Source organism: Nannospalax galili, unplaced genomic scaffold, assembly GCF_000622305.1.
Source record: "Nannospalax galili isolate Female #2095 unplaced genomic scaffold, S.galili_v1.0 scaffold96, whole genome shotgun sequence".
Lineage (NCBI taxonomy): Eukaryota > Metazoa > Chordata > Mammalia > Rodentia > Spalacidae > Nannospalax > Nannospalax galili.
In genome coordinates, this window is record NW_008342018.1 from 10,642,291 (window position 1) to 10,667,770 (window position 25,480).

The window sequence follows — 25,480 nt, forward strand, 5'->3', positions numbered from 1 at the left end:
TAATATATTACTGAGATAAATCAAAAAGCTACATCAATTAAGAATACTAATGTTCTTATATTGCTATCATGCTATGTAAGTTATAATTATGATACATGTTTGGTAGAGCAAGCCTGACCCTCTTGCTCTTCCTTTGTAAAGTTACCTTTAGTTCTTTTTACATTTCCATATGTATTTTAGAATCAGCTTTTCAATTTCTGTAATAACATTTTGAATATTGATTAGAATTTTACTGAATATGGAGACCAATTTGGAGAAAATTGACTTTAGGAGACTGACTACTATGAATTCTCTCTTCATTTATTTAGGTCTTTAAATTTCTCTGGAATAGTTCATCAAATACAAAAATAATTTTTTATAGGAAGCTTGCACTCCTTTTGTCAGATTTATTTCTAGGCATTGATATTTTTAATGCTACTGTAAACAGCTATCTTTTATTACAAATTTTATGTTGCCAATATGTACAAATGTGATTAATTTTTATATTTCAACCTGTAACTAATGACTTTATTAAATTTATTTTCATGATTTGTCTATTTTTTGGAGTAAACACATTTGAACTGAGTTTTTCCTTTCTTTGAACTTTCGTACCTCTCATTTCTGTTTTTTTTCCTAAGATGTATTTTATTATTTTTACATATGTATATGTAGGTGGATGCCTCGAGGCCAAAAGTGGGTATCAGATCCCCTGGAGGTAGAGTTACAGGCAGTCATGAGCCTCCTGAACTGGGTGCTGGGAATTGAGCTCAGTCCTGGAAGAACAGCAAGTGCTCTTAACCAATAGGCCACTTCTCCAGCCACACACACCTTTAATTTCTTTAACTTACTGCTGTATTGCATTAGCTTGAACTTCCACTAGAGTGTTGTATGTAGGGAAAGTTTTCAACATTTCTCCTTGAGGTATAGTATTTGTTCTATGTTTTTTGTAGGTATCCATTTTATATTATCATTCCAGTTTTTTTTTTTACTGACTTTATCATGAGCATATCTTGAATTCTGTAAAATGCTTTACTAAAATAACAATGTGTCATATTGAACAAGAGCTCTTATACCTTCTTTTCCATTGTCTTAAGACACTCCTATTGGATCTGGATTCTGTGCCCTACAATTTTTCCTCAATATATAATAGATTGTCTTTGAAGAATAAGAGTTCTTAAGAGTATGCTGAAAGTTCAGTGCCTTACCACCATGAGGGGAAGATCATCCCACACCTATCACCCCTTCAAGGCTCAGGGACTTTTGCAGAAGAGGTTGGCAAAAAGAATGTAAGAGCAGGTGGAAGGGGTGGATTGTTAACTGGAAGTGTCCTCCAGCCACTATGCTGGCAAGCTATACTCACACTTCCCATGCTCCTCAAGGAGTAGATGGGGGAGTCAGTTACCCCTCCCACCTAATCAGTTGACCTTAGTGTATGTGGGAGGGGCTAAGTTTATATAAGCTGAGAACACCATGAGGCACCTCTCATCATTTTGTGTGGCTGTCTGGAAGTCACAGGATCTATGGGGAGGGCACCTACTCTTCTGTAAATAAACCCCCACCCTATGCTCTGTTAGCAAGCCCAATAAACTCATTAGGATTTAAAAAAAAAAAAAAAAAAAAAAAGAACAGAGCTAATGGAACCTTCATTATTCCACTAAAGTTTGACCCCATGTTGGCAAATCCTTTGGTCTTTGATTTCTTATTCCTCTTTCCCCCCGCCTTGAACTTCATTGCATATATTTTTTTATGTAACCTTCTTCAAGTTATTTCTGGAAAAATGTGCTAGACATTGCCTGTCTTTGAAATAATAATAATAAAAAAAAACGACAACAAGGAGTATGCTAGGTCTGATGGTTCATGCCTATAATCCCAGCACTCAGAAGACTGAGGCAGGAGGATTGCAGTAGATTTCAGGTCAACAGGCTACAGACTGGATTAATAAGTGAGGTTCTATCTCAAAAAAAAAAAAAAAAAGAAAAAAGAAAAAGAAAACCCAAAACAAAAAAGAATATGACTACTACATGTCTTCCTACCTTTTTTCAACTGTAGCAGTAAGAACAAAAAACTGGAGAATATGTCTTTACTTCTGACAGATAAATTAAAAATTCAAACATATGAAATCAAAAAAATTAGTTCTTTGTAACTTTTCTTTATTCCATTGGGAGTCATTATTTAGCTTAGTACTATAAAAAACCCAGTTTTAAGTTCTAAAATGATGTGCTGAAATTGACGGTTCATCTTATTATAAGAACTAGCTTTAGAGAATAGAAAGGTTTCATTGGGTGCATCAAATAATATCTGCTGTTTTTTCAGTTTTGCAAAATAGAATGTTACTCAGTTAATTTGGTTTTCCTCTTTGTTTCAGATGATAAATGATATTCTTAGGCAGCATCAAATTGAAAATTTTTCTAAAGACTCAACTATGCAGGTATGTTAAATAAAGTCTAATAAACTAGATTGAAATTTTGTTGTAAATATGTCTATATCATTATGTATTATTGATTATAGTCAATATGAATCTTCAATATAAGTTCTACTTAGAATTATTCACATATGAAGTTGCCTATAGTACTTTGAAATTTTGCTTAGAACTTTGAGTTTTGTAAGGGAAAGTTTGATTTTTCTCAAAAAAATAAATTCTTTGTCATAGACATTGCTTTAATTTTTTTATAGCTTTGAAGTTGATATATATGATGTTAAAGTATTTGAGAAAGAAGTGGAAGATCATTCAAGGTTTGAAACCTTCTAAAATGATTTCTCAAAATGTGTCTAGCTGTATGGTATAACTTTTGAAATGCTTACAAATTATGACATTATGATAAGGACTGGGAATGCTGGCTGGCTAAATGCCTCCCCTATTATATAAGGCCCTGAGTTTGATCCCTGTCCTCCTAAAAGAAAAAAAGATCTAAAATTAAGGTAAACATAAACTAAGTCAAGTAATAATAATATATGCATTGATTTTTAAAAATACTTATTTCCTGAGAGATCTTTTTTTTTTTTAATCTTAATTTTGAGTTTTACCAACAAAGTATACTTAATCAGTGAGGTCTATATCATTAAATATTAAAGGAAATGGTGACTTCTAGATTAGCGAAGACTTTCTACTGAAACAGTAAGGAGTGTCTTGCTTTCCTTTAAATTAACCTTATACTTAGAATAGAAATTGTTTCTAAGGTGTCAAACACTGAAGAAATTGTTTTGAGATAATAGAAAGGACTAGTTTATTATTGACTTGAGTGTACTTAATCATTATGTATTATTTTCTTTAATATATCCAGAATTTAATTTATTTAGTGTATGCATTATTAATGCACTGCTCTTTTAATTCTAAAGACTTTTTCAGTCTTTTTCAGAGGGTCTTGAAACTGTTCATCATCCATTACTCACTATCCATACTGCATTATTTTTCTTATATTACCTTTTATGCATACTTAACTATAACCAGCATTCATTTAAAGAATAGAAGAATATTTTTAATATTTTATTTGGGGCTGGAGAGATGACTCAGTGGTTTAAGAGTATATAATGCTCTTGAAGAGGACCAGTTCCTAGCACCCTGGTCTAGCAGTTAACACCTGTCACTCTAGCTCCAGGGGATCTAATGTCCTCCATAACCACCTGCACTCATATGCACTTATTCCTACCTACATAGATACATACACATATGCATAATTAAAAGAAAATAGCAGGACTGGAGAGATGGCTTAGTGGTTAAGAGTACTGGCTGCTCTTTCAGAGGACCCAGGTTCAGTTCCTAGCACTTAAACATGGTGCCTAACAACCATCTATAACTCCAGTTCCAGGGGACCTGCTGCCCATTTCTGGCCTCTGTGGGCATTACACACACTTATATACATGCAGGCAAAACATTTGTACACATAAAATAAAAATAAATTTTAAAGAATCAAACATTTAAAATACATATTTTTAAATATTTTATTGTTTTTACTTTATGTGTATGAGTGTATCGTCTGCATGTATGTAAGTATACCTGTGATATGCAGTGCCCGTGGAGACCAGAAGAGGTTGTCAGATCTCCTGGAACTGAAGTAACAGATGGTTGTTAGCAGCCATGTGGGTGATGGTAATCAAACTCAGGTCTTCTGCAAGACCAGCCAATGCTCTTAACCTCTGAGCCCTCTCTCCAACTCCTAAAACACATATTTTATTTATTACTAATGTGTGTGTGCATGTTGTGGTGTGTGTGTGTGTGTGTGTGTGTGTGTGTGTGTGTGTTCGGGAGCATGGAGGTCAGAGAACAACTTTCAGGAATCAATTCTCTTCCTTTTACTGTGGAATCTCAGGATCAAACTCAGGTCAGTGTGGCAAAGGATTTTGTCCACTGAGCCATCATCTCGTCAGTCCTTAAGTGATAAAAAATCTTTTTTTAAAAAATATTTTATTTATTATTTTATATGTATGAGTGTATTGCCTGCATGTATGTGAGTGCACCTGTGTCATGCAGTGCTGTTGGTCAGAAGAGGGCTTCGGATTCACCTGGAACTGGAGTTAAGGACAGTTAGTAGCCACCATATTGGTGCTGGGAATCGAACCTGGGTCCTCTGCAAGAGCAGTCAGTGCTCTTAACCACTGAGCCATCTCTCCAGCCCCAGAAAATCTTTAATCAGTAAGTAGCCTGTAAGTTTCTTTTTTGTTTGTTTTTTTAAGCTGAATATTTTATAGCATAGGCCTGAGAGATTGATTTTTTTTTTAATACATATTTTTGAAACCCAGATTTCTGGGCATGTTCTTTTTTCAACATATGTGTTAGATGCTATGGCTGGCTTGATTGAAATTGTTTTTATCAGATAACATAGCAGTGACTCCAAGACAACTCTTCAAATGTAGCTGTGTTATGCATACTGATTATAATTAATTAAAATCTAGTAGCAAACTAGGTAGGGACAAGTGTGTCCTTACTCAATAGTATACTCCTAGAGAAATTATAGCTCCTCCCATTCTCAGGAGGTGTAGGTTCTTTTCCACATGTACTATTCTTGTAATCATATAATAAATATTTTTGAAATATTTTTATTCTTTCTTTGAGAATTTCAAATACTCTTGGGTGTGGAGCCTCTCCTGGAGCATGGTTGGCCTACCAGAGTACACACCCTTAAAGAAAACTGGCTCTTCCTCTCCCAGCAGCTATTAAATGCAATAGCTCCTTAGCTAGGAGGTGGGACTTTATGCCCACCTCTTCCTTCCATGCTGGAATTTTGTCTGGCTTGTGCTTGAGCAGGTCTTATGCATACTGTCACATTGGCTATATGGGCAATTGCCCTGTGGTCTGGAAACCACTGTTTCCTTGTAGTCATCCCCCATCTGTGGCTCTTAGAATGTTTCTAATCCCTTTTCCACAAACTTCCCTGAGCCTTGGGAGGAGTGTGATATAGATGCCCCATATAGGGCTAAGCACTCCAGTCTTTTAGTCTCTGCAGGTTGACCAGTTGTGTATATTTGTGTTAATTGCCTTTTACTATAAGAAGGAGCTTCTTTGGTTCCTATCTCTTAATTTTAGTGGAAGTATATTGTTACCAGCTTAAGATTTCTGTGTAATCTTCTGTATCTTCCAGACTTCCATTGTTACAAGTCTGATTTTTCACTACATGGTTTGCAGTTGTAAGAAAAGATGTGGTGTGGGAGCCTGAGAAGAATATTAAATTTGCTTTCTAGCAATAATGCCTCTGTGCTTGGCTATGTGCATTTTATTCCCTGGGGGTCTTTACCCTTGAAACCAGTCTTTAAGAGAAATTTGTTTGTTTTATGTTTGTTTTTTAGTAATGGATGAATTACATATCTAAGGAAAATTTATTAAGGCTTTTATGGAACTTAGGAGCAGTGGTTCAGATATCTTACTTTTTTGTAGTACTTCGGATTGAACCCAAAGTCTTGTGAATGCTAGGCAAGTATTCTATCCTAATCCTGAACTACAGTCCCTTTTAGTGCCAGTCTCACTAAGTTGTCCAAACTAACCTCAAATTTGTGATCCACCTGCATCAGTCTCATAAGTATCTGTGTTTATAAGTGTACTCTGTTATGCTTGGCTACACTTTTTATTCTTATTCAGTTTTATTTCCCAGGTATGTAAAAAAGATCTGATCAGTAGATACTCAATAAGTATTTGTTGAATGAATGAAACTGTACTCTTCCTTTTCTTCCCTCATTCCTGTCTACTGATCTTCCCTCATATTTAAACCGTGTCAAATATAATAATATTGGAAATGCAAAGCTATGGAATTTGATTTTTTTCATGTTTTAAGTTGAAACTTCAAACATGATTTCCTTTTCTTTTCAACCTTAGTACTAAGGGTTAAACCCAAGGCTTCACATATGGCTAGGCAATTGCTCTACCACAGGTCAGGTCAAACATACTTTTCTGTAGATACTGCGGATATCTAATGATGATATTAGTGCCATTACTACATAATAATCATATGAACTTATTTGGACCAAAGTATATTTTATTAATTTCTTTAAAAATAACCATTTTGAAGAACATTGTTTTTATGGGAATACAAATTACCTTTATGCTAGCTAGCTATACTTGAATTCTGTGGAAACAAATGAGGATTAGAATCTCCTAATATGTGTTAAAACAACTTATATATTTAGCATTAAATATTTAGCTTATTTTCATAATTTGTCTTGAAAAAGATCTCTTATTATATTTATGATTATATGATGCCTTCCAAAGATATTTTAAACTAATATTTGGTTTCTTAAGCGATCTCCAGGTTATTGTGAAATTTAGTTGTCTTTCTTTGATTACTTTGTATTTTCTACATGAATGCAAAATCCTTCAAATAGCCTTGCTCTCTGAGAGTGTGTAGTGAGTACTCAGTGACAAATATGCAAAATTAGAAAGGATTTCATTAAAAAGTAGAAAATTTTTCCCCAATTCTGTATTCCTTTTTTTTTTTTTCCTGAATACTCACTTTTTCCTCACACTAATTTAACACTGCAGTCTATGATACAGAAGTATATATGTGCCCTGGGAAGTGTGGTTAGTGCTTTATTCTCTTGTTTTGTTCTTGAGATTGGAATATTAAAATATAAGTGTATTTTTCTTGAAGGTGTTAAAATGCTCTACTAGATTGGGAATTTTCTCTCTACTCATTACCTTGTGTACTCTAATATTAAGGGAGGGAGCTATAAAAGGAATGCAGATAGGGGAGGGAGTCTAAATATAATCAAAATATATTGTATGAAATTCGCAAAACCTAACAAAAAAGAAAACATAGAATATAAAATTTTTTAAAATTAAAAATAGTCTTCTGGAAATACGTAAGCTGAAATCAAAGGGATAGAAGGAATAACCATAAAAGAATAGGACCAAATATATGTGAGTTACTTCTGGAGGGGAAAGAGATTCACTTATTCAATTAATAGTCACTGAATTTTTATTATAGTCCTGTGCTGTTTAAGTTCTGAGAATGGGCAGCCATTAAAAGGATAGATTAAAGTACTCTGCTTCACTGGAAGATATATGAATGTATAATTAAAATTACAAAATCCTGCAAGGAAATAAACAGGGTCTTGTTTTATAGTTACGTGAGTGGTAGGGTACTGAGACCCTACCTTTGGAAGAAAGGTCAGAGGAAACCTTTCTAAGGCAGTAACATTCTGTAACAGAAAGTGATGAATGAACCAAAGAATTGACCAAGAAGAGGCCCTGAGCAGGAAAGAATTTGGCATATTTTCTGCAGTGTTTGACTTGGTCCAATTATAATCAGATAATGGTTATGTAAAAATTGCATGAAATGAATAGTAAAGCTACTGTGAGTTAACAAATAAGAAGACCAGTAGATAAAACATAGCAGTACACCTGCACTCTTTGAATTGAATCAAATTGCTAGCTTTCTAGGCTAGTGCTGTCTAATAAAATGTTTGATTCCATTCTTTCCGATATGGTAGCGACTAATAATATGAAACTAATACCTGTGGATTACTAAGCCCATCAACCCCAGATTCCTTGACCTCTGGAGCTGCCTCATTGCCATGTGGGGTGGCTGCCCTGCAGTACTGATATCCTTTAGCCTCAGGTTCAACAGGTTGCTCCATTGTCTCCATTTCCTCCTCCTACAACATGGTTTATTGCTGGACTGGGTATGAAAACCAGAGTACTGGGTTCTTTCAAGTCTCCCCATCCTGTGCAAAGCTTAGTGCTCTGGTACTTCACCTGCTTTCTGATGCCCTCAGGGATCACACCTCTATTTGGATGGTTACCATACCTTGCACAAATTAAGAGACTCTGGAGTATCTGGAAACCTACCTGGTCCATAGGCTACAAAGTAGTAGCCCCTGGAATACAAAGAAGAGGGTCTTCTAAAAAATTAATACAGCCCTGATATTGCCAGTATAGTCTTCTTTTGAGGAATTTTACATTTTTCTATATCTTTAATTTTCCATAATATTTAAATTTATTCTTTGATCATCATCATCATCCTCTCTCTCTCTCTCTCTCTCTCTCTCTCTCTCTCTCTCTCTCTGTATTTGTCTCTCTTGCTCTGTCTTTTTCATACATATGAGAGATTTTGTTTGTTTTAAGATAGGTATTCTGAGAACTTAGCAGTTAAAAAGAAATTTATTTGTCCGGGTGTGGTGGTGCATGCCTCTAATCCTAGCACTCCACTCAGGAGGCAGAGGCATGTGGATCTCTGTGAATTCAAGGCCAGCCTGGTCTACAAAGCTGAGTGAGTTCCAGGTCAGCTGGGGCTACAGGGAGACCTTGTCTCCAAAAGACTGAAAAAAAAAAAAAGAAAAAAGAAAAAAGAAATTTATCTAAAAGGAACATAAGAAATTAAACAATAGAATAGAAATTTAACACTGTCATTTCTCTGTAGTACATAGATTTTTATAACTACCCGTAGACAAGTGAACCTTTGTAGGAGTCCAAGTATCCAGCAGTGACGTTATAGCACACTGTCACAGGAAAAAAACTTGGAAATTAGATTTGTCTATGAGAGTAAAAATGATTTCATCTTATCTCATCATGCCTCCCTCAAGACAGCTCAGACTGATTCCTCCTGTGGGTACAAGTGAGAGCATAGTGAGTGATCTCATGAGCAACAAGGAGAATACAGAGAGGCAACAATAAACAGTCTGTTCAAAAGCATGACATTAGAAGAGGACAAATTGAAAGTTTTAGAGCTAAAAAATATAATGCAGAAGTATTTATTTATTTATTTAATTTTATGTGTATGTGTATATTGCCTGCATGTAGGTAAGTGCACCTGTGTTGTGCAATGCCCACAGAGGTCAGAAGAGGCTGTCGAATCCCCTGGGACTAGAGTTACAGACAATTGTTAGATGCCATGTGGGTGCTGGGATTCGAACCCGGGTCTTCTGCAAAAACAACCAGTGTTCTTAACCCCTGAGCCATCTCTCCAGCCCCAGTTTTTTTTTTAAATGTAAATGTTTAACATCAGATTTGAACCAGAGGAAGCAAGCTGAAGAAGCAAGCTGTAAACTTGAAAACATCATCTGAAATTATCTTTTCAGAGGAATAAAAAGAAAAGAATGAAGAAAACATTTATGGGACATAATAAAAAATAATATGCAACTTCTGAGAGGCCCAGAAGGAGAAGAAAAAGGTACAAAACTTAAATAAATATGGCTGAAAACTTACCAAACTTTGGGAAAAAACTAGATATCCATGTATATTAGGATTATTGGTCTCAAAAATAGGTTCAGCCCTAAAATGGGTTATCCAAGACATGTTGTAATCATGTTTTCAGAAATCAAAGAGAAGTTTGAAAGCAGCACTGTAAAACAACTCATCCTATACAAGCTAAGTTCCATATGACTATCAGTAGATTTCTCAACAGAAACCTTACAAGCTGAGAGAGTGAAATGAGTTCTTCAAAATCAACCACGAATACTTTACCTATCAAAACTGTCTATCAGAAATTAAAGAGAAGACTTCTAGATAAACAATAACTGAGGTAGTTTATAACCCTCAGCCTGCAACAAATACTAAAGAGTTTTCATTAAACTAAAAAAAAGTGACACTAATTGTTACTTTGAACATGGAAAGTAAAATTTTGTACACAAGAATATTTTACTGTTGTCAGGATGATGTTTAAATCACTTTTGACTCTTGTATAGTGCTTAAAAGACAGAAATATTCAAAGTAACTATAACTACAGTTATTTACTAAAGGAGTCACACACAGAAATAATAAATTTTGACCTGGAAACTTAAATTACAGGGAAGGGAACAATAATAGTATAAAGCTTTTGTATGTAATTATAGAAAGTTAAGTTAGAATCAGTTCAGAGTGTTATGAGATGGTCTTATGAATGTCTCGTGCTGAATACAAAGTAAATGCACTTAGTAGATACACAATGATAGAGAAAAGAATCAAACCATACTCATAAGAAATCATCAGTTCACAGTGGAAGAAAGCAAAGGGAGGTAAAAAGAACTGTGGAACTTCAAAACAGGTAACAAAATGGGATTGTAAATATTGACAATTCCTTATACTGGGAATACATTCTCCACTCATAAGACACAAAGTGACTGAATGCTGCTTATAAAAGAAACACTATAGCTTAAAAAAACATGCACACACACACAGGTTAATAATGGAGACAGGGTTAGAGTGATGAGCATGCCATATAGCACTTATCAAAGAAACTTCTTTTTGCATCAGTGGAGGCTGCTGCACAGTTGCACATCTGGTCAGGCACAGAGAACATATGTCTGGGAGATGCCCAGTACTAGGTGATACATCTGCAGTCAAAGCTCTACAACTAAGGCCCATGGAACATAGCAGAATAAGGGGGTAGAGAGAGGGCTAGTGCACCCCTCAACTCTCACCAGTGAAGCTTCGTTGTACATCAGAGTGCAATGCACACAGAAGGCCACATCTGGCCAAGTTTTTCAGAATAAGAGACTGTAGAGTATAGGATGAGACTCCTATATGGAACCTCACCCACCCACTGCTCAGGGACCATTGCGGAAAGGAAGCAGAAAGATTGTAAGAGCCAGGGCTGGTTCATGATTACAGGGACATGGAGGCTTCCAGGCCACTGGAGGCTTACTCATGTAAGCCTGTGCCAGTGGTGGCATGGAGTGTGGGACCCATGTCAGCTCAATGAAACAAAAGCCCGAAGGAGAGGTAAAGAATAAGTGGCAGTAGATTGAGAACTATTTGAGACTGATTGCTGCTGGATGATGGAGAGTATGACTTACATACAACCACTGGATGGGCTGACTAGAAACACCTGAATGAATAGGACTCAGGGTGTTTGGCAGAGTGTGTAGGGTTCAGTCGGGGGATAAGGGAAACATGGATAGGAGAAGGGGTCTAGATTTGAGTGAGAAACATATGAAATTTTAAAATCTCAATTAAAAAGATATTAAAAAATGAAGGGAGGGCAGAAAATGTTTCTTGCAGGTGAAAAGGAAAGGAGGGAGGGAAAAAATAAGAAAAAAAAAGAAGAGGTAAAAGAGAAGGGAAGAAGAAGGGTGTAGATTGTAAAAATGAGACTATGAATCCTGTTCAGGGAAGATTATACTTACTAGGATCTTAAAATCCAAGCTATATAAGGAACTTACACAACCCAATAGTAAAAACAGTCAAATTAAAATGGACTCCCCACCCAAAGGGTTTTTTTTTAATTAAAAAATATACTTATCAACCTATATATGAGCATCACTACTCATTAGGGAAATAGAAATCAAACCTCAATGGAAATCACCTCACAACTTTTAGGATGGCTATTTTCTAAAAAATGAATTAATGTTTTAAAGTTTTAATTGTAGAACTCTTTCACCTCCTCGAGTTGTTCATAGGTGTTTCACTTTTCTTAAAACTATTGTGAATGGAATTTTTCTCCTGATTTCTTTCTTAGCCCGTTTATTATTGGTACATAAAAAAGCTGCAAATTTCATTCATTCATTCATTCATTCATTCATTCATTCATTCATTTGGTGATAGGTTCTCACTGTATTCCTGATTGGCCTAGAGCTGTCTATATAGAACAGGTTGACCTTGAACTCACAGAAACCTAACTACATCAGCCTCCTAGTAACATGATTAAAGGTTTACACCACCATACCCCTCTGAACTAAGTTTTGTAGGTTGATTTTGTATCCTGCTTATTGAAACTGATGTTTTAAGATTTTTCTGATAAAATCTTTAGGATCTTTAAGTATTGGCTCATTTTCTCTGCAAATAGGAATGATTTGACTTCCTCATTTCCTGTTTGTATCCTTATTGTCTTTTCTTACTCTAGCTAAGATTGTAAACACTATATTGAAGAGGGAAGAGAGTGGGTAGTTTGGGTTTTATTTCTTGTTTTAGAAGAAATTCTTCCGCTATATCCTATTTAGTAAGCCCATTGCAAGATTGTTTTATATATGTTGAAGTATGTTCACTACATTGAAGTATGCTCCTTTTATTCCTAGTTTCTCTAGGGCCTTTATAATGAGGCAGTATTGCACTTTTTATTAGTACTTTGCTGCTGCTGTGATAAAATATGACCAAGGCAACTTATGGAAAAACATTTATTTTGGCTTAAGGTTCCAAAGGGCTAAGAGTCTATCATTGCAGGGAGGCATGGCAGCAAGCTGCAGGCAAATTGTCAAGATCTGAAATCTGAAAATTCACATCTTCTGCAAACATGAAGCAGAGAGGGGCAACTGGAAGTAGGGTGTCAGACGCCCCCCAAGCCCACCAGGCTTGGAGCTCCAACAAGACAGGAATGAAGACTAGCATCTTGATTTTATTATAAAAAGTTTATTCAGAGAAAGACTCTTACCAATCAAGAAAGCATAGGCACAATCATAAAATGAATTCAATATTGTGGGTTACACAGAGCTTATATAGGAATCAGATCACAAGTATCTAAGAAGTAACCAACGAATCACTAAGGATACATTATTAACAGAAAGTAACTAATGACACAGCACATAGCTGTGTCACGTCACCATCACCCGATACTCACATGATAGTTACAGATACATAATGTTTACAATCTCTAGGATACAATATGTATTGCCCATGATCACTCTTAACAACTACTAGACTTTATGATTTTTATATAAAAACCAAGTAAACAGTGGTAAGAAACTCCGGTACCCTTAAACTGAAACAATACTCTAGTTATGTTTCCAAGATAGTCAATTCATCAAGAAGGCATAGCCTGTCAACTCAAACAGCTGAAGCAAAGAGCAGAGAAGCTTTTAAAGTGGCAGTCTTCTTTTCTTCTATGCTTAAGTCAAACATGGCTCCTGACAGTAGGGCAAAGCTAGCCCCCAGTGACACACTTCCTCCAGTAAGGCTACACTTCCCAAAGATTTCATGGCCTCCCAAACAGCACCACCAATTCCAGGCAAAGTGTTCAAATACTTCAGTTATGGGGGACGTTTCTCATTCAAGCCACCCAACCTTTGTCGAAGACCTTTTCTGCATCTGTTGAAATAATCATATGATTTTTGTCTATAAACCTATGTGCTCTGTTGTGGTTGCCAGCTGTGGCTGCTCTCCTCTGGCTATGGCCGCTCTCCTACTCTCTTAGTTCCTCTGATCAGTCGTCTGGTCCGGACCCCAGGGCTGGTGAGGAGACTGTGTCAGTGGAGCCACATTCAGACACAGGAAACCAGGTTCAGTGACACAAGTCTGCTTTATTGCAGGAAGGCACAAGCTTATACAGGGATAGTGGTCCAATCACAACACAGCAAGTAAGATACCTTATTAGCATAACAGGTTTAGCATCCTATCACAGTACAGCAAGTAGGATACCTTGATTTCAAGGGTGGTGATTAGGGAGTGGCGAGCTCTAGGCATCAGTCTCATGATCTGCCAATGGGAGCAAAATGTCACAAGGCGTTCCTTGTGGCTCCAGCAGTTGGGCCATTGCCTCAGGCCTGCTGTATGGCTGTCAATAAGACTTTCACTGTAGGCTCAAGCCTGTCTCCCACACTCTGTTGCTTTTATTGATTTTCATATGTTGTGCCATCCTTGATTCTCTGTAATGAAACCAACTTGCTTATGATGTGTGATCTTCTAAATGTGTTCTTGAGTTTTGTTTCTAAGTATTGTATTAGTTACTTTTCTATTGCTGTGATAAGATACCATGACGAAGGGAACTTTTAGAAGGAAGAGTTTATTTGGCTTATGGTTCCAAAGGTGTAAGAGTCCATAATGGCCAAGGAAGCATGACCAAAGAGGTGGGTGAAGGAGTAGCCAAGTGATCACATCTTCAAGCAGGCATAAAAAGCAAAGATTTACTAGAAACCTGGAAAGGCTTAACTCACAAAAGCCCACCCCCAGTGATTGCTTCCTTCTTATAAGATCACATCTCCTAAAACCTCCCAAAACAGCACCACCAACTGGGACAAATGTCCAAATACTTGGAGCCTACGGGGGATATTCTTAGCACCACATTCCACTCCCTGGCTCCCTAGTCTCATGACCATATAAAATGCAAAATGCATTTTCGTTCATCTTTAAAAGTCCCCATAGTCTTGACCAGTCTCAATTCTAGACAATCTCTAATCAAAAGACAAATTGCATACTTTCAACATACACTGATACAAAATACACATTTCCATTCCAAAAGGGAGGAATGGGGGAAAACTGAGGAAATACTGGACCAAACAAGACCAAAAACCAACAGGGCAAACAGTAAATCAAGTAGCTCCATGTCCAATTTCTGGGCCTTTACTTCCAAGGGGCTTAGATGGCTCAGCCCTTCCAGTTTTGTAGCATTAAACATACATTTCCCTCTTGGGAAGGTTTTGTTCCCTGTATGCAGCTCTCCTTGGCAGATATCTAACAGTTCTAGCACCTCCAATGTCTTCTTGTGGTCTCCACTGCCAACAGGCTTCACCTTCACAGCTTCATGCAATGGCATGTCAGGGCGTCTTGTCCTGTAAGGACCTTCTTTACACAGGGATTCCCCTGCTGCACATTGCCTAGCCTTGCTGACTCTGAAACCATGGAGGAAGACCCCTTGACTCTTGCACTTTAATGGCTCTAAAGCCAGCACCATATGAATAACATTGCCATGTTCTATTATCAGTGTGGGATGGATCCTGACCTGCTTCATCCATGTTAGAAACTCTTGTCTGTGGTAGTTTTCTAGAAGCAGGACCTTCTCTGACTTTTTCCCTTCACAAGTTGGAGGCTTAACTGGATGTGGTCTTGGCTCTCAGGGTACTACTTCCATTGTTCCATGTAAATCTAGGGGCCTCCCCTTAAAGACTTTAATCTCCCTATCAAAGAAAGCCTCTCTTTCAGCACATGCTGTGGCTCCAACATTTATCCTCTTACAGTTCTGCTTAAATCCAAACTGCACATTTTGTACTTTTTGTGCCCTATTACCTTTTTTCACTGTAAATCTGTATAATTCTCATCATTAATTGCCATGCCACCATTTTTGTGTTAAGCTGTCTTGATCTTTCCACTGCCAAAGAAATTAGTCCATTACTTTCAGCTTATCTTTAGGCAAGCTCTTAGGCGGTGGGCAGACTCCAACCAGACTCTTTGCCAGAATATACCAGTTGTTGCTTACATCTGTATTTCCGCCTGGAACTACATTGTTCTCAGTCCTACTTTATTACAGCTTCCTACTCGAACAGCCTATTAAGCTCTGCTTACAGCATTCAGCCACTTTTCTAATCCAAACTTCCAAAGTCTTCTACATTTCTCCAGAAACATATGTGGTAAAGTTCTTTTCAGCAATACCCCACTCTCCTGGTACCAACTTCTGTATTAGTTCCTTTTCTGTTGCTGTGATAAGAACACGATCAAAGCAATTTGTAGAAGAAACAGCTTATTTGGCTTACAGTTCCAGGGAGAGTCCACAGTGATGGGGGAGGTGTGACAACAGGAGGTGGGTGGAGCCGAAAGCTAAGAAATCATATCTTTAAGAAGGCACAGGAGATGGAGAGTAACTAAATATCTGGCAGGGCTTATAAGAACTCTCAAAGCCTGCCCCCAGTGATGTGCTTTCTCCAGTAAGGCCACACCTAAAATCTCCCAAAACAGTGCCACCAACTGGGGAACAAAATGTCCAAATTCTTGGAGCCTATGAGGGAACATTCTCATTCAAACCACCACAAGTATCTTATTGAGAATTTATGTGTCTATTCATTGGGAGAAATTTATCTGTCATTTTCTTTTGTTTTTGTTGTGTCCTTATCTGGGTTTTATATCAGGGTAATGCTGGCTCTGTGAGTTTGTTAGTGTGCTTTCCCTTTATATTTTATGGAGTAGTTTAAGGAGTATTAATATTAGCTGTTATTTTAAGGTTTGATAGAATTCAGTAGTGAATCTGTCTGGTTCAGGACTTTGTTGTAAAACTATTATAACCTCTTTAACAAATGGTGCTGGGAAATCTGAATATCCACCTGTAAAAGAATGCAACTAGATCTGTCTCTCTCACTGTGTTCAAAATTCAGTTCAGAGTGGATCAAAAACCTTATTCAGGACCTTGAACTCTGAAACTACTAGAAGAAAATAGGCAAAGCACTTCAAAATATAGCCATAGTCAAGGACTTTCTGAAATGGTCTTCAGTAGCATAGGAAACAACTCTAAGAATTGAGTTAATGGAACTGCGTGAAATTACAAGACTTACATATAGCAAAGGAGACTATCAGCAGAGTGAACAGACAGCCTACACAGTGGGATATCTTTGCCAACTGTACATCTGTATGGGAATTAATATGTAGAATGTATGAAGAACTAAAACATGAAATACCAAAATATTATCCAATCAATAAATGGGCTAGTGAGTTGAATAAACATCTCTCAAAAGAGGAAATACAAGTGGCTAATAAATATTTCAGAATGTGGTGACATCTTTAGTTATTAGGGAATACAAAATAACTTTGAAATTCCATCTCTAACTAATTAGTAAGACTATCATCAGGAAAACAAACAACTGCAGGCAAGGATATGGGGAAAGAGGAGCCCTCATGCATTTTCAGTGGGAATGTAAACTGGTGTAGCACTATACACATCAGTATGATGTTTCCTTGAAAAACTAAAAACTACCATATGATCCACCTATACCATATACTTGAAGAAATCTAAGTCACCTTATGGAGATAACTTACATGTTCATTGTATTAGTCACTTTTCTGTTGCTGTGATAGAAACACTGATCCAAGCAATTTATGGAAGGAAGAAGTTATTTATTTAAGCTTACAGTTCCAGGGGAATTACAGTCCGTCATGGTAGGGAGGCATGGTGGCTAGGAGGTGGCTGGAGCAGGAGGAGCACAAGCTAAGCTCTCACATCATCATGCAGGCACAGGAAGCAAGAGAACAACTGGAGATCTGGCAAGGCTTAAGAATTCTCTAAGCCCACCCCCAGTGATGTGCTTCCTCCAGGATAGCCACAACTTCTAAAACCTCCCAAAACAACACCGTCATCTGGGGACAAAAATGCCCAAATACTTGGAGCCTATGGGGGACATTTTCATTCAAACCATCACATTCATGTTTATTGCTACCTTATTCACAATAACCAAGATATGTGATCATTCTAGATTTCCATCAGCACATGCATGGATGAAAAAAAAATGTAATATATGTACACAATGTAGTTTATTCCACCATTACAAATAATGAAAAGATAACATTTATAGAAAAATGATAGACCCTAGAGATCATTTACAAATACACCATACACAGAAAGACAGTTACCACGTTTTCTCTCCTGTGTGGAATTTAGATTTAAATTTGTGGTGTGTCTGACATGGAAGTAGAAAGGAGACTCTGAAGGGGGAAGACAAGTTCTAAAGGGAGAGATGAAGGGAAATAAGAGAGGGTAATACAATATATCTGTGATGAAAACTGAAGGGGCAATTACTGTGAGGGAGAGGTGACAAACGAGGAGTGAAGGAATGGAGTAGGACAGTAAGTGTGAATAGAACCAATATAACAATACTCATTTATGGAAATGTTACAATGACTTCCTTTTCTTTGTATGCCATCCAGAAAATGATTTGAAAAATTAAGAAATGGATGGACAGTGTTGGTGATGATGTGGACAAATGGAAGTGCTTCATTGTTGTATATAAGTAGATATATCAATTATGAACATAGTGTGACTATTACTCAGAATTTTAAAGTAGAACTTCTTTATCCTTCAGCAGTCCCACTTCTTTATGTATATGCAAAGGAAATGAAATATTATTTTGTAAAGACATGCACATTCACATGGCAGCTTAAGTGTTCGCTGACAGATGAAAAGGTGGAAAATATTTATATACTTAAATGTATATAAATATTAATTAAAATATTATTCCGCCTTAAGAAAGAAGTTCTATTTATTACAGATTGGATAAATATGGAAGTGATAAGCCAGAAATAGAGAAAATATGGCAAGACAGTTTTTAGATATAGATCTTTAAACATTGAACTCATTAAAACAGAAGATAGGGACTACCAGGCTGGCACTCCTGCAACCAGGGCCTCTCCCTGAGCCCTGCAGTGACCCCTTCCTCTACATCAGCAGAAATGCATAGCTCCAGTGACCCCAGGTAGACACACCTAGAGCCCTTTCCTTGCCAGTAAGTATGCCCAGAGCCTGTCCCTTTTCCCCCCAACCACCCAGCTAACTACACTGCCTGATGACCACAAGATTTCCTGTGACCTTTACCCATGTGGAGACCTTGAACCTACGTACCTTATTCTGAGGTCAGTATGACATATGTCCCCCAACCTGCCACTGTGACCCCAGCTCCTACCACTCATGGACCACTTGGAGAACGCAGTGAGCCTTACACAGACTTCTGAAGTGAGAATCTTCTAACTCTACAGAAGGTTTACTACAGGGTTCAGAAGTACACACATCTGTACCTGTGCTGGTACACATCAACACAAAGTTATCCTAAGACTGAACCCCATGCACCTTTCAGCTGGTTCACACCCTGACAAGTTAGGGTAATAACAAGGATTCAAACACCCACTCAGCAAAAGTGAAACCAGATGTCCACATTAGGAAACATAACCAGCGACCTAACTCCAAATATGTACATTGCATCTCCAAAACACAACCTGAATAACAAAGACACAGTGCTCCTCAGAAAATTAGGATACTCATTCCAGTGTCCCTTGAGAAGAGCAAATTATTTGATGCACTAAATAGTGATTTCAAAATAGCAATTATAAATGTGTTCAAGGAACTTTAAGAAGTCACGCATACATTCCTGGATGAAAACTTAAAGAAGTGAATTTAAAAAAAAAAAAAGAAAAACGCAATGTAACAAAGAAATAAATTCTGAAGAAAAGTCGAACTTAAATAAAACTTGAAATGGGAAACTCAGTGAAATAACTCAGTAGAAATCCTCACCACTACACTGGATCAGGTGGAAGGGAGAATATCAAGACCTGAAGACAAGGTAGAGGAATTGGATCACTCAAAAAAAGAAAAAAAAAAAGTTAAATCTTTTTTTAAAAAGTCCAGGAATGGAATGTGTGAGAATTCTAGCACACTATTAAAAGACCAAACCTATTCATCACAGGTATAAAAGGAGAAGATGCTAAAGTCAAAGAACAGAACATATTTTCAACAAAATCATAGGAGAAAACTCAAATCTAAGGAAAAAAAATGCCTATTAAGATGCAAGAGGTGTACAGAACACCAAATTGATAGGATCAGAAAAGAAACTCCCCCATGTTACACAATAAAACACTAAATACATAAGGAAAGGATATTGAAAGCTTTAAGAGAGAACAAATTACATATAAATGCAGGCACATCAGAACTGCACTCAACTGTTCAGTGGAGACTTTGAAAGACAGGAGGGCAAGTCTTAAAGACCACAGATGCCAGCCTAAGACATTATATCTTTTAAAACTCATTCATAATCAAAGGACAAAGAAAAACTTTTGATGATGAAAACAAATTTAAGGAATATGTGATGACTAAACCATCTCTACAGAGCATACTGGAAGGAATAAATTTGGTCTGAAAACAAAGTTGAATACAGGGTATAAACAGTTCCAGAACAGTTAATTAAAAGAGGTCTAAGAAAACACTGCCACCATAACCAAATAACCAGAATTAGCACACATTGTTGTTAACTCAATAATCTCAATTTTCCAATAGACTCAGACTGAGAAATTTGATTAGAAAACAGGTTCTATCTTATTGCTGCTTCCAAAACATACCATACCATCAAAATAGACACCACCTTAGAGGAGAACAGAACAAGATATTCCAAGTAAATGGACCCAAAGAAAAAGCAGGCATACCTATTCTAATATCTGACAAAATGGACTTAAAACCAAAACTAGTCAGAAGAGACAAGGAAGGACACTTTGTGTGCATTAAAGAAGAAATTCACAAAAAAGACATTACAATTCTAAACATGCACCAAACACAGGGGTACCCAGCTTCATAAAAGAAAACACTATTAGACTAAGAACCACAGATTGACTCCAACACAGTGATAGTGGTTGACTTCAGTAACCCACTCTTACAAGTAGACAGGTCATCCAGACAAAAACTAGAGAAACTCTGTAATTAAATGACATCATAAATCAAATGGTCTAATAAATGTGTACTGAACATTACATCCAAAGTCTATATAGTATTCATTCTTCTCAGAAGCCCATGGAACTTTCTCCAAAATTGATCAGATATTAGAACACAAAGCAAGTTTCAACAAGTGTAGGAAATAGAAATTACATCCTCCCTGTCTTACCACCATGGAATAAAGGTGGATATCAATAGCAACAGAAAGTATACAAACCCATGGAAATGAAAGAATGCAGTATATAAAAATTGGGTTATGGAAGAAATAAAATAATAAGAAAATTAAAACACTCCTAGAATTGAGTGAAAACATAGACACCCCAGAGCAAAATCTATGGAACACAATGAAGACAGTCCTAAGAGGAACATATGTAGCACTAACTGCCTATACTTGCACCATTATTAGGGCCAAGAACCTGTGCCTAAAGAGGTCACATGAGCCTACTATTATTCTGCTAAATGGACATTGATGATTAATAGCTACTGGAAGATAGTTTTAAGGATGTGATGCCAGGTAGGGTGACCTCCCTTCCTTGTCCCCAGGAATGCTTTTAGACTCAATAGCCTTGAAAAAACAGAGGACATGGAAAGAGGGCCTGTGGGAGGTGGTATCTGAGAGGAGATGGTTTGAATATAATTAAAATACATTCTATGAAATTCTCAAAAAGTCAATAAAAATATTTTATAAAACAGAAGATCAAATTATGGCCCTATTAGGAGGAATTTGAGAAGAACAAAGAGTTGTTGGTTAGAGAGTACAAACTTTGAGTAATACTACAATAAGTTTTAGAGATCTAAGATACAGATGCTGTCTGTTGTTAATAATAGTATGCTTGCATTTTGCTAATACAGTAGATCTCAGTTGCCCCCACTGGAAGCAAACAAAAGTGGTAACCATTTGTAATGATAGGTATACTAAGTAGCTTGGTTGTTATTTCACAATGTGTATACATTAAGTCAATTTGTACACCTCAGAAATACACAAGTTTTCATTTGTTACTTATACCTCAGTAATGTCCAAAATAGCAGAAAAAAAAAACAGTTTTTACTGAAAAAAATAGATTGTCTAATCAAACTAGATGACCTATTTAGCTTGTTTTCCTATTTCTGCTATAACAAATCATAGATAGTTAATACTCATAATTATCTTATATTGATAGTGGGGTGATATGTTTGAAATGTGGGGCTGGAGAAATGGCTGTGTTGAACAGCCAGTATTGCTCTTGCACAAGACCCAGGTTCAGTTCCTAGCACCTATGTTGGATGACTTACAGCTGCCTATAACTCCAGCTCCACAGAATCTGATACTTCTGGCCTCCATGGGCACTCACATACACATGTGCATATCCACATGCAGACACATACACATGCACACACACACAACTGAAAATAAATCTTTTTAAAAAGAAGTCTCAAATGTCTTGCTGTGCTGAGGGTAAAAGTGTTAGCATGTTGCTGCTCTCCATTTGAAGTCTTTACATGGGAATTTGACCTTACCTTCCTTTTGCCCATTTCTACAGTGACATTCTTTGCATTCCTTTACTTATGACCCATTTCTGACATTAGTGCTAACAATATAGCATCTTCATTTCTTTGCTTGTCTTCTTTATATATTTCTCCCTGGTACCAGGTGACTCCTTTATAATAAAGACCCTCATAATTATATTGAGTCTACTTGGATAACCAATATCTCCCCCACATTATGATTTTAAAACCACATTTACAAAATTTCTTTTGTTGTGTCACATGACAGCACAGTCTTACAGTGTGATCCCTCCCTTTTATATGTGCTTTCAACATGATACCATCTGCCATGTTGTAGTAAAGTCAGGCAACACTCACCAGAGCAGAGTAGAAGGTGACACCATGTTCTTGACTCTTGAGAGTTTTAAGCTAAATCAACCATTCTTTAAATGCTGTGTAGCCGCAAATATTCGTAGTAATGGAAATGGACTAATACAGTCACACATTGCCGATGAGAATGTAAATGTTACAGCCACTCTGGGAAACCATTTGCTATTTTATTTAAATAGAAAACATGCAGGTACCATTAGACTCAGCATTGTGCTCCTAAGCTTTTTTTGCAGAGGAATGACAACTAATGTTCATGCACAGAAAAATCTCTATACAAGTTTATAGAAACTTTGTTCATAATGTACCAAAACTACAAACAATCTGGGTACCTTCAATGGGAAAGCAGTTAAATTATAGCACTTACTTTAAAAATGCTAAGTATGTAGAATTTACTTTGAGTATAGTATCATTAGGCAATAAAAAGTAGTTAGCCAAGACTTATAACTATAATCCCAGCACTGGGGAAGCTAAGGCAAGATCACTTGTTTGAGGCTAACCTGGGGTACAGAGTAAGATCCTGTGTTCCAGAACTTCCAGATATTCATGATATTGTGCTGAGGAAAAAAAAAGCTGGGAACTGGAGAGGCGGCTCAGCACTTAAGCGCACTTGCTGCTCTCACAGAGGACCTGGGTTCGATTCCTAGCACCCACATGGCAGCTAACTACCATCTGTAACCCTAGTTCTCAGGAAATCCAGTGCCCTCTTCTGACCTCCATAGGCATTGCACGACACAGTTGCACTTACACACATGCAGGTAATACAGTTATACGCATAAAAATTTAAAAAGTAAATAAAATATCTTTTAAAAGCCTATCCCAGGACAGTCCCTGTAACAATATTAAGATAAAAATTTGTATAAATCAATAACTTATTAGTGTTTTCCAAGGAAATATTCTGTATCTCTTAATGTATCAATATCACAGTTTTGATTGTGACATTGTACTATAGAAAGTCCCCACCCTTTAGTGGTTTGATGGGCAGTGTTTCAGCTTTTGGTCATGGGAAAGTGATGTGCTTTCAAATCTTTTCTTGCATTCATGATTAATCTGTCATGATGGTGGGCAGCAACAGTGAACCCAGGCTCTCAGTTAGATGTGTGATCAAGGCTTTGTCTTGCTAAGCCATCATGTTTTGTAGGGTAGGGTGTTAAATGCCTTTTCAGTTTATTTTCAACTTCAGATGAGTTTTTCAGGATATAACCCCATCTATCATAACTCAAGGAACAACTATCAGTTTGTCTCTTTTCTATCATCTATCTTCCTGTATATCTGTCATCTGTTGTTTAAAGATTTATTTATTTTTATTTATGTGTATGAGTATTTTGCTTGCATACACACATACATGTATGTGCACCATTTGTTTGCAGTGCCCTTGGAGGCCAGAAGAGGGCCTTGAATCCTCTGGACCTTCAATTAAACACAGGTGTGAGCAGCCATGTGGATGCTGGGAACTTAACGTAGGGTTCTCTGCAAGAGAAGCAAGAGCTCTTAACTGCTGAACCATCTCTCTAGTCCTACATCTATGTATTATACTATAGCTTAACAAAATGTTTCCATTGGGGAAACTGACCCAAAATTACCTCTGATTATTTCCTACAATTTCATGTGAATATAAAGCCATCTCAAAATTAGAAAAAAAAAGATAAACATTTAAAAAAGCATATATTGAAAAAAAAACATACATTGTAACTGACGCCACACTTGAGGGGCAATATATACCCTTATTGCATATAGTATTCAAGGAGAAAGTGTAGAAAAAGCAGAGCAAATTCAACCCCAGAAAAGAGAGGAAGTAGAGCTCAAGCAATTAAACATCAGCATAAAAATTAGGAAAAACTACAAGGATAAAAATGTAGGCTGTTATAAAAGATGAATAAAGTACATAAATCTTTTTCAAAGTTGGTCAAGGGGAAAAAATGAGTGCTGGTATTTGAGAAAGCAACTGAATTTTCTTTTCAGTGTTCTTTGTAGGAATTAGTATATTCTCTTATTCTAATGATTATTGTATTATATGATGTTTTCTAGGTAAATGGTCAATTCTCTGCTAATAGTAATAGTGTCACATGTTGTATTTTGGCCTTTACATTTTCCTTATATCCTGCTGACCAGAACTTTTAGCGGTGATAGTGAGCAGCCTTGTTACTGAACTTAATGTAGTGCTTACTTTGTTTCGCCATAAAAAATGGTAATTACTGTAGATGTCTGATATGTTTTTATCAAAAAAACTTCACATTTCTAATTTGCCAAGTTTTTTTTTTTAAATCATGTATGGTTATTAAATTTACTAAATGAATTTCAGTATCTGATTTTTTTCTTTCCTCTTTCTCTTACATTGATAAATTTTACAGTTATAAAAACTTTAATTTTATTTAATTTTAAGCCACTATCGATTTTAGGTAGAATAATGTAAGAGAGCATTTTTAAAAGCTTATTTTCCATTGCAGAACCACATTTCCAATGGAGATAGAGGTGACACTCTAGTAAACTCAATGGATGACCAAAGGTAAAAGTATTGCCAGATGCACAGTACTTTTTAAATTATATTATCATTGAAAGAATTCTTTTGGTGTTAAGAGTGTTTATGGTCTGCTGTAGTTAGTCATAAATGACTTGCTCTTAAATTGATAAGAAAAATATTAACAGAGTCACCAAGAGTGGTTTATAATGGGTAATGGTTTTGCCTGTTCCCTATTATTATTTGTTATAGTAAGCAAAACCTGTGAACTGTGAGGCTGCTGTAGGTGGAGGCCAAAGATACTATTAAACATCCTACAATGCTCAAACCTTTCCTACCCCTCCCTCATAATAAAGAATTTTTTTGGTTCAAATTATTGTGTTAAGATTAGAAACCACTGCTATCCTCAGGCCTCTTGGGGTAAGTCTATAGCGCAGCGCTCCGCGCCGGGGGAGGCTGCTGAGGCCAAAGATACTATTAAACATCCTACAATGCTCAAACCTTTCCTACCCCTCCCTCATAATAAAGAATTTTTTTGGTTCAAATTATTGTGTTAAGATTAGAAACCACTGCTATCCTCAGGCCTCTTGGGGTAAGTCTATAGCGCAGCGCTCCGCGCCGGGACTCCCTAAGCCTCATTCACCCTTCCACCCCACCCCCCACCCCCCTGCCTCCCCGCTCGCCGTTC

At 36.8% G+C, this 25,480-nt stretch overlaps 1 protein-coding gene across 1 annotated transcript in view; it reads left to right on the top strand.

Annotated features, from left to right (window-relative positions):
• Positions 1-25,480, top strand: part of LOC103738013 (sodium channel and clathrin linker 1-like) — a 42,756-nt gene that overhangs the window by 8,226 nt on the left and 9,050 nt on the right. Inside the window, exons 2-3 of the mRNA XM_008837827.2 lie at positions 2,345-2,407; positions 24,782-24,840. Coding sequence (XP_008836049.1) covers positions 2,345-2,407; positions 24,782-24,840 — 122 coding nt within the window. The remainder of the gene's footprint in view (positions 1-2,344; positions 2,408-24,781; positions 24,841-25,480) is intronic.